At 40.7% G+C, this 16058-nt stretch overlaps 1 protein-coding gene across 2 annotated transcripts in view; it reads right to left on the reverse strand.

Annotated features, from left to right (window-relative positions):
• Positions 1–11573: 11573 nt before the first annotated feature.
• The window catches only part of Arhgap42 (Rho GTPase activating protein 42), a 218773-nt gene continuing 214288 nt past the window's right edge, over positions 11574–16058 (reverse strand). For both annotated transcript variants that reach the window (XM_021643311.2, XM_060369291.1), the window contains 2 exons: positions 15197–15276; positions 11574–14693 (listed from right to left, as the gene is read on the reverse strand). In XM_021643311.2, coding sequence (XP_021498986.1) covers positions 14605–14693; positions 15197–15276 — 169 coding nt within the window. In that variant the 3' untranslated portion in view covers positions 11574–14604. The remainder of the gene's footprint in view (positions 14694–15196; positions 15277–16058) is intronic.

Genomic DNA, 16058 nt, shown 5'->3' on the forward strand with positions numbered 1-16058 from the left:
CAGGAGGGGAGGAGGAAGGGGCTTATGGGGGGATACAAAGTGAATAAAGTGTAATTAATAAAATAAAATTTTAAAAATCTGTAAAAAAAACAAAACAAAACATTAGAAACATTTAATTTCTTAATTCTCTATACATTCAACCATCTGAAGTAATTTATGGTGCTGAACAATAATTCTTTCAATTAATTTTATAATAATTTTGTCTGATATGTTATAAAATTGGATACTATCATAATAAAATATAAAACACATAAAATATTGATATTTTGATTTGTGATGCTTTCAAACCCAATGCAGTTTTCATAGAGTCTTCAAATTTTTTCTGAATTTTGTTTTCTATAAAGTTGAATACTTTTTCCATAAAAACTTTGTTTGATTAAAAAATGGCTTTTGTCTTTCTATTCTTCTATCTATCTTCATTGATAAAACTGTAAAACTCTGAAAAGCAAGTAACATTTCCTATTACATGTTCCTAAAACTGATTTTGGCATTACAATTCAAAATATTAATCTATACTTTAATTCTTCTAATTCTATGTTTAGAAATTCCCATTTTATTTTATTTAATTATTTTAATTTTTATTAATTACACTTTATTCACTTTTTATCCCCCCTGTACCTCCCTCTTTTCCCTCCTCCCCTCCCAATCCCACTCTCCCTCTTCCCCACCAGTGTTCCTCTCCCAGTTCACTGATAGGGGAGGTCCTCCCCCCCTTCCTTCTGATCCTAGCCTATCAGGTCTCATTAGGAAGACAATGGCTTGCATTGTCTTCCTCTGTGGCCTGGTAAGGCTGCTCCCCACTCAGGGGGAGATCAAAGAGCAGGCCAATCAGTTCCTCTCAGAGACAGTCCCTGTTCCCAGTACTACAGAACCCACTTGGACACTGCACTGCCACGGGGTACCTCTGTGCAGGGGTTCCAGGCCATCTCCATGAATGGTCCTTGGCTGGAGTATCAGTCTCAGAAAAGATTCCTGTGCCCAGAATTTTTGGATCTGTTTCTCTCCTTGTGGAGCTCCTATCCTCTTGGGGTTTACTATCTTCCACTTCTTTCATAAGATTCCTGCACTCTGCCCAAAGTTTGGCTATGAGTCTCAGCATCTGCCTTGATACCCTGCAGGGTAGAGCCTTTCAGAGGCCCTCTGTGGCAGGCTCCTGTCATGTCCCCTGTTTTCTCCCTCCTCCAATGTTCATCCTCTTTGCCTTTCTGAATCGGGTCGCATCTTAGCCAGAGTCCTCCTTCTTGATTAGCTTCTTTAGGTGTACACATTTAGTTTATCCTATATTATATGTCTAATATCCACTTATGAGTGAGTATATACCCTGTGTGTCTTTCTGTTTCTGGGATACCTCACTCAGGATGATCCTTTCCAATTCCCACCATTTGCCTGCAAATTTCATGATTTCTTTGTTTTTTATCGCTGAGTGTAGCTCCACTGGGTAAATATACCACAATTTCTGTATCCATGCCTCAACTGAGGGACATCTGGGCTGTTTCCAGCTTCTGGCTATCACAAATAAAGCTGCTATAAACATGGTTGAGCAGATGTCCTTATTGTGTACTTGAGCAGCTTTTGGATATATGCCTAGGAGTGGTATAGCTGGATCTTGAGAAAGTGCTATTCCTAATTGTCTGATAAAGCACCCGATTGATTTCCAGAGTAGTTGTACAACTTTACATTCTCACCAGCAATGGAAGAGGGTTCTTCTTTCTCCACAACCTCTCCAGCATGTGTTGTTACTTGAGTTATTCATCTTAGCCATTCTGATGGGTGTAAGGTGAAATCTCAGGGTCGTTTGTTTTAATTTGCATTTCCCTGATGACTAAGGACATTGAACATTTCTTTAAGTATTTCTCTGCCATTAGATAGATATTTCTCTATTGAGAATTCTGTTTAGCTCTGTACCCCATTTTTAAATTGGATTACTTGATTTGTTGCTTTTTAACTTCTTGAGTTCTTTATATATTCTGGATATTAGCTCTCTCTCATATATAGGGTTGGTGAAGATCCTTTCCCAATCTGTAGGCAGTCGCTTTGTTTTGACAACAGTGTCCCTTGCTTTATAGAAGCTTTTCAGTTTCATGAGGTCCCATTTATTGATCGTTGCTCTTAGAGCCTATGCTGTTGGTGTTCTGTTCAGGTAGTTGTCTCCTGTGCCAATGAATTCAAGGCTCTTCCCCACTTTTTCTTCTAACAGGTTTAGTGTGTCTGGTTTTATGTTGAGGTCTTTGATCCACTTGGACTTTAGTTTTGTGCAGGGTGTTAAGTATAGATCTATTTGCATTTTTCTACATGTAGACTTCCAGTTAAACCAGCACCATTTGCTGAAGATACTATCTTTTTTCCATTGTATGGTTTTGGCATCTTTGTCAAAGATCAGGTGTCCATTATTGTGTGGATTTATTTCTGGTTCTTCTATTCAATTCCTTTGATACACCATTCTGTTTCTATGCCAATACCATGTAGTTTTTATTACTGTTGATCTTTTAGTACAGATTGATATCAGGGATGGAGATACCTCCAGAAGATCTTATATTGTAGAGGATTGTTTTAGCAATTCTGGGTGTCTTGTTATTCCATATGAAGTTGAAATTTTTTCTTCCAAGGTCTGTAAAGAATTGTGTTGGTAATTTGATGGGAATTGCTTTGAATCTGTAGATTACTTCTGGTAAGATGGCCATTTTTACTATGTCAATCCTGCCAAGCCATGAACATGGGAGATCTTTCCATCTCCTGATGTCTTCTTCTAATTCTTTCTTCAGAGACTTGAATTTTTTTTTTTCATGCAAGTCTTTGACTTGCTTGGCTAGGGTCACACCAAAGTACTTTAGGTCCTTTGTGGCTATTGTGAAGGGTGTTGTTTCCCTAATTTCTTTTTTAGCCCTTTTGTCTTTTGTATACAGGAGGGCCACTGATTTTTTTTTTTTTTGAGTTAATTTTGTATCCAGCCACTTTGCTGAAGGTGTTTATCAGCTGTAGGAGTTCCCTGGTAGACTTTCTGGGGTCACTCAGGTATACTAACATATCATCTGCAAATAGTGATAATTTGACTCCTCCTTTCCAAGTTGTATCCCCTTGATCGCCTTCAACTGTCTTATTGCTCTAGCAAGTACTTCCAGAACTATGTTGAAGAGATATGGAGAGAGTGGGCAGCCTTGCCTTGTCTCTGTTTTCAGTGGGATTGCTTTAAGTTTCTCTCCATTTAGTTTGATGTTGGCTATAGGCTTGTTGTATATTGCTTTTACTATGTTTAAGTAAGTGCCTTGTATCCCTGATCTCTCCAAGATTTTAAACATGAATAGGTGTTGGATTTTGTCAAATGCTTTTTCAGCAGCTAAGGATATTATCATGTGTTTTTTTTCTTTCAGTTTGTTAATGTGGTGGATCACATTGATGGATTTCTGTATGTTGAACCACCCCTGAACACCTGAGATAAAGCCTACTTGGTCATAGTGGATGATATCTTTGATGTGTTCTTGTATTCAGTTTCTAAGTATTTTGTTGAGTAGTTTTGCATCAATGTTCGTAAAGGAGATTGGCCTGAAATTCTCTTTCTTTGTTGTGTCTTTGCGTGGTTTAGGTACCAGCGTGACTGCGGCTTCATAAAATGAGTTTGGTAATGTTCCTTCTGTTTCTATTTTGTGGAATAGTTTTAAGAGAACTGGAGTTAGCTCTTCTTTGAATGTCTGGTAGAATTCTGTGCTGAAACCATCTGGCCCTGGACTTTTTTTGGAATTGAGACTTTTGATGACCACTTCTATTTCCTTAAAGGATATAGGACTATTTAATTGATTTACCTGGTCTTCATTAAGCTTTGGTAAGTGGAATCGATCAAGAAAATTGTCCATTTTATTTAGATTTTCAAATTTTGTGGCATATAGACTTTTGAAGTAAGCCCTAATGATTGTTTGGATTTTTTCAGTGTCTGTTGTTATGTCCCCCTTTTTATTTCTGATTTTGTTAATTTGGATATTGTCTCTCTGCCTTTTAGTTAGTTTGGCCAAGGGTTTGTCTATCTTGTTGATTTTCTCAAAGAACCAGCTCTTAGTTTCATTGATGCTTTGAATTGTTTTTGTTTCTAATTTATTGATTTCAGCCCTGAGTTTGATTATTTCCAGCCGTCCACTCCTTTTTGGTGTGTCTGCTTCTTCTTTTTTTTTTCCTAGGGCTTTTAGGTGAGCCATTAAGTTGCTTGCATGAGATGTTTCGAATTTCTTCTTGAAGGCACTTAGTGCTATGAACTTTGCTCTTAGCAATGCTTTCATTGTGTCCCATAAGTTTGGGTATGTTGTGTCTTCACTTTCATTGAATTCTAGGAAGACTTTAATTTCTTTCTTTATTTCTTCCCTGACACAGCTGTCATTGAGTAGTGAGTTTTTCAGTTTCCATGTGTGTGTAGGCTTTTTGTTATTTCTGTTTTTGTTGAGGTCCAGCTTTAGTCCATGGTGATCAGATAGGATACAAGGGATTATTTCAGTCTTCTATCTGTTGAGGCTTGCTTTGTGACCAACCATATGGTATATTTTAGAGAAGGTTCCATGAGGTGCTGAGAAGAAGGTAAATTCTTTTGTGTTTGGGTATAAGGTTCTGTAGATATCTGTTAGGTCCATTTGATTCATGACCTCTGTTAGAGATATTGTTTCTTTGTTTAATTTCTGTTTTGTTGTAAGAGCCTGGGTTACATAACACTTTGTCTAAAAGAAAAATCAAAATATGTATTTCAAATGATAAAGTCTTCTATATTAATTTGTTCTTTAAATTAGTGCTGTTCTAGATGAATTCTGAATGGCATAAAAGCATGCTAAAATAGTTGGTCCTTTAATAAATTTCAATCATAATTGCAAACACTTTGTCAAAATACATTTTTTCCTCTGACACCTCTTATACTGCCTACTCATTTCTGAATGCCAAATTCATCATTTTTACCAACATTCTAAATTTGCACTTTAGTATCTAAATTGGCACCCAAATATGGACTATGCTTGAAATATTCTTTTATAAATATTCTTTTCCTTTATATGTGTGGTTGCTTATGCAGACTTCAAGTCATCATATGATCAGAGAACCACAGGATGTGAGAGTGGTGTGAGCTCCTAAATATCATGTGGTCCATGAATTCTTCATCTGTGGCCTGTAGGCATGTTTTGAAGCAGCAGAGATTCTTTCTCACTCCAGCACATATTTAGCACCTGGAATTTTGATTTCCATTGTTCCCATAATCTTCTTAAAGAGACCAATGATGAGAATTGTATCTATCGCACACATCACAGAGATTCTGAGATTCACAAATACTTGCCATGCATTTAAGTCCAGAGTGGATGAGGTGGGCTGGAGTCAGGCACTGACTTGTAGGTTCTGAGAGATGAAAGTACTTTCCTAGTAGAGCTATGTTCATCACTTTACCTCTAACAAAAATGTGAAAGATTTTCTTCCACAGTCAGCTTTCTGATTTATTGTAGACACAAACAAACAGTCCTGTAATCCAAGTCAGCTCTTACTCTGAGGAGCTGCAGTTATTTAGGCCTCACAAGCTACAGTTCCTTCACGGAAGACTGCTCTCACCTAAGGTGAGGGCCGCACACACCAAGGCTCCCTGGTTGCTCGGCTCTTCTGTACAGCTTTCCTGCACATCACAAGATGCCAAGATTCTCCCCTCAGCTGCACTTCTTTGCTATAAAGCTCACAGAACACAGGGAAATAGTCCTTTTCACCAGCTTAACATAAGAAAAGCACCCAGAAGAAAGTCAAGGTTCTGAAGTCCTTGTGTGAGGCTCAGAAGATCCCAAGTTCAGGACTGATGTATCCCCGCTGAGTTGAGTTGCATCTCGCTCTCTCACGGTGATGGGTTCACTAACAGGAAGCTCTCAGAATGGTGTCCTTTGGGAAGTTTTGTGGGAACCTTACCAGGTAGACACACAGTCAATTAACTCATTCCCCAGCTCTCCTCTCTCCACTTCCAGGATGATGGGAGAAAGAGGTGAAACTTCTAAGCCTCTAATCATGGTGTGGTGGTTTTACAAATAAGCTCTAAATATTTAGGAGGCAGCTTGACAGCACAACCATTGAGCAACATAACAATAGCAGCATCTGCCTTGGGGCCTATGCTTCTCTCAGCTTTGGGTTTTGTTGACTGGAAGTACAGTGCCAGGCCTAAATGCTCTACCGTGGAGGTCTTGAACCCAATCCCAAAATGTCTAGTTCTCCCGCAGCCATCGCATCACTCTTGTGCTAGTGGGCACGTCTTGACTGGGAGCTCAGTGTGGCAGCATGCAGGGTGCGGCGCCAAGACCCCACGATGGCTTTTCTGTCCCAGCACCCTGGGGAGCACCTTCCAACACTCTGACAGCTAACCAGGAGGGAGTTACCCAGTTAGCTTGAGACTGGTTTTTCTCTATGTCCTTCACCCAATATCCTGTGTTGTTTCGGAGACCTCGGGGGGCCGCAATGACCAATAACTCAGAGAGGAGGTATTCCAAGCCTTGCACGGCAATTTAAATTCCACAACACCTGTGTCTTCTAGGAAGAACACTGTCCACACATGCATGAAAGCTTTTTTTTTCAAAATCCTAAATTGAAGTTAGCTTACTATTGGCTTTCCTCACAGCTTTCCATAAACCCTAAGTTTTGCTTAATCCACTCACTATTCTCTGTTTTGCCATATTCTTTTTTTAATAGTATTTTTTTATTCTTTGAAGTTCCATACATCCATACAATGTATATTGATAGCCATATATCATACCTCCCTCTCTCTCCCTTTAAAACTCTCAAGCCAGCTCCCCACCAGTTTAAGGCCAGAAGGTGGTGCTTCTGAAGGACCCTAAGTCCAGGATTTGTTGTATTTGCTCCATAAAAAACAAAGTTGCAGCATGTGGCAATTACTCATGGGACCAAAAAGTACAAAAAAATCATATGAAATTAACCCAAGTCCCTATATTTAAGATAAAGAGAAATAAGAACAATGTAAGTAGTGATGAAAGTCACGCCTTAGATAACTAATGAACCACAAACAGTATCTAAATTATATCAAGGGAACCCCAAACTGTTTTAACTTAACATGCTTTTTCTCTCAGCCTCAAACTATAGATGAACTATTAATAATTTCTTATGTTTGTGTTGATCCACAACATTTTTTTTCTGGAGACAGAGTCTCACTGTGTAGCCCAGGCTGGCCTCAAACCCTTGGACATGTGGCAACTGATACGATGACCTCTGCCTCTCTCTCTCCAGCGCTGGGATTACAGGGTATGCTATCTGCTAAGGCCAGCGGAACCTCCAACATCTGACAGCCTTCCTGCTCCTGAAGAGACCATCCTACTTGCCTTCACTCATGCAGAAATCAGGCATCTTCCACTCCTGCACTGTCCAGGTGGAGAAGTGAAATTCACGCAGACTTAATGCATGTCAAAGAAAATGTGGCCTCAGCCTGCCTGCCTCCTGGCCTGTTTTCCCGTGAACAAATCTATGTTTGCTTCTTCCCTCTTAGAACAGGTCATTTGTAAATGAAACTAATGTGCTCTGACCTACTAAACACTAGTTACCCCAAATTCATTAGCCGCAAAAAAGTTGGAAACAAGCGCACATGATAGTGTTGTCTTCATCCACCAGGCCATGAAGTTTTGAAATCTGGTGTTTGAAGCCTTCCTTTTTCCTTGCTGCTGTCTCACTCGGCTGGGACATGGGAGAGTCTCTCCTGTGCTTCTAGGTGCTCCTGGAAGCATGCCTCCTCAATTCATACTGTGGAATGCATTTTTTAGCTCAGTCCTCAGTTGCAGCTGAGAAACTGAGCCCTTCACTGGGCTGATTTCATGTTCATGACAAATATAGGGATTATCAGTATTGTCCATGAAACTAGGGGGGAAGGGTCCTTCACATGCAACTGTACTCAACATTTTACAGCCTACTGGTCCTAAGTGGTTGTGGACTCCATCTAAAGTTCTCCTGAAAAACTCCTCATCTGAAACTAGCCTGCCCATATATGCCCTCATCTTTCTCCCTCATTCCCACTCCCCCGCCCCAAGTCTACCTTTCCAAGCCCCAATGTCTTCCTTTGCTTTTCTGTCCACAAGCCCACCTTGCCCTCCTGAAATAGAGGTGTCCTCCAAAAAGTGACTGTCTAAAACTAGGCACTGAGAGGTCATTTATTATGTAGATCACACTTTAGGGAAATGGCGATGCTACAGATTATTTGCTTCAATGAGTAGCACTTTAAAAAGAATTATAACTGGGCACGGCGTTGCATGCCTGTAATCTCAGCACTGTGGGAGCAGAGGCAGGGGGATCTCTGGGAGTTTGAGGCCAGCCTAGTCTGCAAAGGTCCAGGATAGCCAAGGCTGCAAAGAGAAACTGTGTCTCAAAAAACTAAGAACAAAACAAAACAAAACACAAAAAAACCTTATTATAGTCTTATATATGTATAACATAAAAGGTCCTTACTATAAACAAAACACTTACAATTGTGCTATTATTTCAACCATTGAATTTACATGTGGGGGAGGGAGACAAGCTGAGCAGAAATCTAAAATACATTATATAGGTGGGTCATGACTCACACAGACCCTCCTGGACCAGAGTTCTAGCTCTTCCTAAAACAGGTGGAATAAAGAGGTTCTCAGCCCTTGTCTTATATTTAGCATTTCTCTGACGGTGTGGAATGATTTCATAGATTGGTAGGGAGGCAGGCATTTCTTCAGGCTGAATATAAAAATAAAAATTGCTGCAGTATTTAACCGAATAAGAGTCTTTTTCACAAAATAATCAAATTTTAGCCAACCAGTCTGGGCTCTGTGGTGACATGTCCTATGATTTTTAGGGTTACAAATAGGATGCTCTACTTTCATGGAAGTGTGCAAAAATCCACAGTGCTATCTTGTTGCTTCACCAATCTGAACTGTACGTACCTTTGTGGCACAAAATTGTTCCTTGTCTCAGCAGCAATATGGAGGAATGAGGTCTCCTGCCCTTAAAAACTATCAAGGGAGTTGTATATATTTTTGTCCCCATCAACTTGGTCATAGCAGCACAAGAGGATAGGAAATGTAAACTTCATTTTCATCCTTTGTATCTACTAAGAACTGAGGTCTCTATTTGGAGAGAAAAAGAAAACACAAGGCTATGAGGAGCATCAGACACTAATATCTGAAGCCAGAGAGCAAAGGGGATTAAGGAAATTGTTTGAACTGAGATTTTCTGTGTAAGGGCAGGATGTGTGTGTGTGTGTGTGTTCCTGCGCATATGAGTATATATGGTACGTGTGTGAGTTCACACGTGCAAGGTTTGGTTGTGAGAGTCCAGGTGTGCATGTGGTGTATGTATGTGGCCAAAGGCAGCCTGTGGCTGGTCCTTGGGTCCTTGCCTTCAGCCTTGCCTGAGACAGGCTCTGAACACACATTGTTCACCATTACATGTGCAAAACATGTTAGTTCTCAGAAAAAAACGGATTCTCCAGTTTTTCCTTCCATCTCACAGGAACACCGGGCCTGCTGCACAGTTTTATGTGCTTCCTAGGGATTTCAGCCGAGGGCCTCATGCTTGCACAGCCATCTCTCCATCTCCCCAGCCAGAGCTAAATATTGGCTTTTACATAGACAATCGTATCTCAAACTTGAGCATACATAAATAGATTATGAATGAAAAACCTGGACATCTTCGCTGTCATATGCCCTATTCGTAAGGGCTTCAGCTCCGAGTTCAACGACTCTTGAAAATGCTATCCCTGAGTGTTTGTTGGTACGATAGGCTTTAAGCATCGAGTATGAGCTCACAGTGCTCCCAGATCCAGAAAAGCACATGCCATTTTCCTCAAAAAGTAGGTGGAAGAGGATTGACTAGGGCACAAAGAACCTTCACCCTGCTGTGGCACAGGCAGCCATGTACACTCTCCATCAGAGGTGAGTGGATTCAGGCATAGCTTCCATAGCAACCACAGAAGAGCACAGACTCTGGGAGGCACTGGTGAGAGACTGATGGTTGTGATGATGAAAGCAACAGCATTTAACGGAGGTATCCTGGGACCTTCAGCTCCAACTCCCTCCCACACTTCACTTCCTCTAGCAGACCTGCACATGAACATCTTGAATCATGGAAAACGCTTCCTTGCCTGTCAGACTTATTTAATGAGCACAAAGATTTGACTTCTCCCTATAACCTTAAGAAATGCCTGCCCACAGCATGGCCTGTCTGTCACTAGTAGAGGAATGAAGTCATACACTGCTGAGCCTCTAGTCACAGGGAAGTTTATAAACACTGGTGGAGCAAATATGGTCAGTTTCTTGACAAGTGCATTCCAGTGAGTTTCTTGAAAAGGATGGATGCAGCTGCCTTACCATTCTTTCGTAAGAATCACCCGAGTACTTGAGTTCTTGACCCACCACGTCATTCATAAACCTGTTTTCCCAAAGGCATCGCCACTTGAAGCAGGAAGGCGAATGATAACAATGGATGAACACACTAAATGTGTTCAGGAAGTTGATAAATGTCTGCTATTATCTGTGAATCAATAGACCGAGGCTGCCTGGAGTCAGGCTGTTCAGCAAGGCTAGTTTCATTTTTAAAAGTGTTTTGATTTTGGAAAGTCATAGAGAAACAAAGGAAACTTGACCCTTAGGGGGAGAGGACCCTATGGTCAAAAGGAAAGTAATTTCTAGATAGGAGTCAAACCTCCATTTTTGTCTCCACCAAGAGATGGGTTTTGACAGCTTACATGGTGGCATGAGGTCATGATAAGAGCTATAAGCAACAAATATACTGTGAATTCAAAATACAAAATCTCTTCTGGCATTAGTTAGTAAACTGGGTAACAAATAATTTTGTGCCCTAGCTGCCAAGGCGTCCTCAGCACAAATGTGGTGAGCAGGCAAGGGTCTTGGATCCCCAAACCTACCACATTTGGAGTTCTTGCATGATGCTACAACTGGAAAATTCAAGTCTGTTAAATTTGCCTTTGTACATATATAAAAAATTTTGTTTGAAATTGCATTTAGGCTATGCATAGCAAATATATGAAACAGAGATGAGTTTTCTGGTTTGAGCTGGGTCCCACCTCTGCGATCACTGCATATTTTAGAATATCTGCAAGAACATTGGGTGTTTTATTTACACACACAATTCCGAAATCGAAAAGACTCAGCTCCCAAGAATTTTAGATAAGGCATGTTCAGACTACATGACAAATTAAAGTTCTCTGAGTGGAAATCTGCACAACTTTTCTAATTTAGCCCCTGTGTGACACAAAGATGTGAGGCCCAAGGCTGGGAGAGATGTTAGCAGCAGGGAGAAGCACAGAGAGATTTCATTTATTTCCAACACAGCAGGTGTTCCGGAGGCAGTCTCCATATGAAAGGTTAACTACTGAAAAGAAAATGGAGAAAATCTCATATCCTTTTATTTTCACTATTTGGGGGCCTCGGCAGTTGGGGATTAGGAGACATATAAAGTATATTTGTCCTTATTTTAGCCCACCATCCCTGAAAGAGTCTTCTAGCAAAGGGAATGGATGACTATTTCACTCATTCCTATAACACAATAAATTAAGTCAGCAAACAAGGAAAGAACACTTCTTCAAACTGCACAGACACTGCAGAGATAGAAAGATTATTTTACTTTTCAGATACTGACACACAATACATTAGGAAAATCGTTCAGTTGAATGACTAACTCGTATGGACCGAACTTAGTGGAATGGCGACATAGACAAAGAGTCTCCTGTTTATACATCAATGTTTCGAACTCAGGGATACCTGAACAAAACACGGAAGGGGTTACATCAAACCCTCAATGCCACCTCACAAGGATCAAACTATCTATAAGCGTTTACTTGGGTGCATGTCATAGGTCTCAGCATGCGGCTGTGACAGTTCTAACGCGCTCCACTGTCTCTGGGCAGGTAAGCTTCTTCATTGCTTCAATGGGATCACAGTTTGGGGCGAGCCTCTTCCATGCCTGGCAGCGCTCTCGTGCACAGCAAACCTTCCATGTGCTTCAGCATTCAGGTCTTGATCTTTGCATGCACCTGAGTGCTTCATCTGCAGGAAGCTGACTTCAGGGGGAAAGCAGCATTATCCTCTCTCCAGCCTAGCATCATGATTTCCTCACATGCATAAATAACACGAAGAAAAAGATCTAAAAGGTCAGGACTTCAAGCACAAGTGCAACACGAAGCAGCATGTTTGTGTCTTGTTTCAGGGATGGAACCTCGACAAATAATGGCACGGAGTAAACCTCGCCATGTGAAAGGACAGCTAGATCTCATACCCATGTTCTACAGAGGAGAAGCCCTAAAGCCTCCAGGAAGCATCGGTGGGTTTGGCTCACAGCTGGGAGGCAGCAATGCTCTGGTCTGCATTAAAATAAGACAGAAGCAGCAGTAGCAGAGAAAGCTCCAAAGCTTTGCTGTCCAGCTGGTCTTTGAAAGCAGACCAGTTTGCCTTCAGGGGTCCTGAGCTAATGTGATGCAAGGGGGTGATGACCATGGGCTCAGCAGAGTGCCCTGTAGGTAGGTATGATAAAGGCTACCTTTATCATACAGATTCCAGGAAAAGTTCATCAGAGACAGCAATGCCATTCTTGTACTAAAAGCCATCAGGCACCCACCGTGAGCAGGGGCTCAGCAACACCTCACTGCAGTATGCAGGGACCACCATCAGGAGGAAAGAGAAAGAGCCAAAGAACCTTTATGAGATGGTTTCCATTCATTGCCTTCAGTTTACTGATGTAATTTCTGCATGTATCCATCTGTCTATTGTTACTCTCTACTCTTTAATTCTAACCATTACCATATTTCATTTAAAAGCATAAATGCACCAAGGCACAGTGCTGTGTGTATACTCAGGCTATTAGCTCTAAAAACAGTGATGCAATGTAGGATGAATTGAGAGTAAAGTCTAAAACATGTAAAAACAGCTTCATGGACCTTTAGACACCCAAGTGTCTATGAACTAGAGAAAACTGAGGGAATCATTTAGATAACAAGGCCCTATACTTGGGCCTGGAAAGACCATTTTTTAGAGCATGGAGAAGAAAAGGTTTGTTTTTTTTTGTTTGTTTGTTTGTTTTTGTTTTTTTGCCATTGTAGACACTCATAGGAATTATGGGTGGAATTACTGAAGTAGATTATGAGAGAAGAAGCGGCTGGTATATAACCCTTTGTTGATAACCTGTAAATGGAGAGTAAATACCTCTTGGCTGTGTGAGCTCTATAACTGAGTGGATTTCTTTGGAAAGGACATACACTGAACACCACTGAAGAAAACCTCTGTGAACTTCATTCCTGCTAGTGACGAGGGCATGCTTTCAACCTCTGTGGCCTGGGGCCAGTTAAGAGCACTTGCTGCTTTTCCAGAGGACCAGCTTTGGAGTCCCAGAACCCATGTATGGACTCAGAACCATCTGTAACTGCAGTTCAAGGCTCTCCACCTCCCTTTCCTGACCTTCATGGGTAAAAGGTGTACATGTGAATATGTGAAAATATTCATATAAATAAATCTTGGGAAAAAAATTCAGATCCAGGTTGCCTAAGAACCCAGCACTTTGGTGTTTGTTTTCCACTTCAACTAAACAAAGATTAGAAGGCACAGCTTCCCAATTTAAATTTCCAACAACATCTTTATCATTCGTACAAGACCATGCCAGAGGTCAAATCTTCCCCATCATTAAAATACCTGGAGAGGTTAGCACTGCCAGAGGGAAGGTTGTGTGCTGCACAGCACCTTACACTTCCCATAACTGTCACCACAATGTCACAATGCTGCTAGGAAGCAAAGAGAAGCACATGCCCTTTATTAGCATTTGTGTTTTACCGGGAAGTTTTATGAAAGTTCCAAGATAGGTTTACAGGCCTCCTCAAGGGCAGGTTCACAAGTGAAATCTAGCCTGCCACGAAGTATTGACTTCCGGGCTCAATAGTCTTGTTTCTCTGGGAACCCACAGACGCCATCTTGAATTCTGGATAGACTGCTTATGGTGGATTCAGTGTTCGACTTAACTCGGCTTTCTTTACAGACTTCATATACATTATTGCTTTCAAATACTATCTTCTTAGAAAACAAATAAAAATATAGCTATGATAAAACAAGGACTGATTCTCTTGAAATGTTTAGGACCAGCAAAACAATCACACATAAAACAGTATATTTTAAAAAAACAAAAATAATAAATGAACAGTTTAAATTACATTTTTCAGGTTATGATTTCAAGGTTCCTCAGAGACTTCCAGGCAATAAGGAACATATCTTAACATGGGTACAGCAGATTTCTGACTTCCAAATCTTAGGTATGTAGAACCGAGCTCAGTATCTAGGATTCTGCAGCTGCTAAAGAGCAGACACTGTCGAAAATCACTTCTTAAAAAAAAAAGAAAAAAAAAAAAAAAAAAAAAAAAGCAAGTGTATTTTAGAAGTAAGGAAACAGCCAAAAAGAATGGCTAAGATGTACAGATTTTTTTTATCTCTTTACATCAGGTGGGAGCTACATACTCTGCTGGGGAAAAACTCGAGACAAATAGATGTTTTCATTTAGTGGCTGGTCCCCCATATCTGTGTCAGATAAAATCATAGCACTTATTATGTGTTACCATGGATACCATGAAGATACTGCCGTCCACTAATACTATTAGAGGAAGACAACATAGTTTTCAGGGACTAGTCCTGTTCTGCCTTCATAAGTCGCCTTTAGCCAGCCTGGCTCCACTGATGGGTGCACTGGTCAAAGAAAGAGACAAATAAAGGTTACTCAGGTGACACGAGCTTCAGATAATTACTATAAACTAAGTGATCACCTAGGAATCTATGCACTCATCTTATTGGAATACAGCCCCTCAAAAGTTAGCGGGTTCTTTGTACTCAATCAATTAGATAAACTATTTGTCTAAAATGCCTCTCTTCTGTGTTTTGTTTTGTTTTGTTTTTTATAAACAAGATGTATCTGCCAGGCAAGACTTATTATGTAGCTCTGGCTGTCCTCAAACTGCCAGTCCTCTCAGCCTCAGGAGTGCTCTGCCATGTCTGTCTTGTTTCTTTCTCTTTTGGATACAAGTAAGCAAATGCTCCCGAGAGAAAGGCTGGAGGCTAGAAAGATGTGTTGTGTCCACTAAGATAGATCTGAGAAGCAGAGTTTGGATAGAGTCTGCACCCTGTCTAACTGCGGCACCAGTCCTCTCCCCAACCCTCCATGAATCACATCAATAAATGGCAGAGGCACTCACCGTTGGAAAAGATCGCCCCCTGGGGGAAGGACAGCTCATGACTGTGCTCGGCTTTGCAGGAGTACATGGCTTTGGCTTGGCTGAAAGAGCAAGGCATTTTATAAAAACAACACTCAACTCAAATACAGCTAAAACTACTCTTAATTAATGTTGGCGGTAATTAGGATGTAACATAAAGATGTGTACAAATGGGTCCACATCAGGGCATTCTTCACAAACTGTGTGTGATCCTGTTGTAATCAGAAGAGACCTGCACATCAGTGATGCATTGGAAACCCTTCTCATGTTTCTAGACAACACATCCTAAGGAGACAACACAATAGCAGAGGCTAGTTTTAAAGAGGCTGTGATTTGTTAGAAAGCTTCTGAACAGGCTGCTTTGGCTTTGGTTTGATTTTCCTCACTTTATTTTCCAGGTTAATATGTTGAGTGGGTGTGATATTAGAGGAACAAGAGCTGAAACTGGTGATGCTTAGCCAGCAACTGTCACCTCATTGTCTGTGTGATGACGGACACAGACAGAGGCTTTGCAACCTGGAAAAATATCCACATCACTTCTTAAAAACAATGACAAATCAACATTCAATAAATGAGACCTCATGAAACTGAAAAGCTTCTGTAAAGCAAACGACACTGTGATAAGAACAAAATGACAGCCTACAGATTGGGAAATTATATCCATCAACTCTATATCTGACAGAGGGTTGATAACCAAGAAATCCAATTTAAAAACTGGGGTACAGAGCTAAACAGAGAATTCTCAATAGAGGAATACTGAATGACAAAGAAACACTTAAAGAAATGTTCAACATCCTTAGTTATCAGGGAAATGAAAATCAAAACAACCCTGAGATTTCACTTT

This window comes from Meriones unguiculatus, chromosome 1 (assembly GCF_030254825.1).
Source record: "Meriones unguiculatus strain TT.TT164.6M chromosome 1, Bangor_MerUng_6.1, whole genome shotgun sequence".
Lineage (NCBI taxonomy): Eukaryota > Metazoa > Chordata > Mammalia > Rodentia > Muridae > Meriones > Meriones unguiculatus.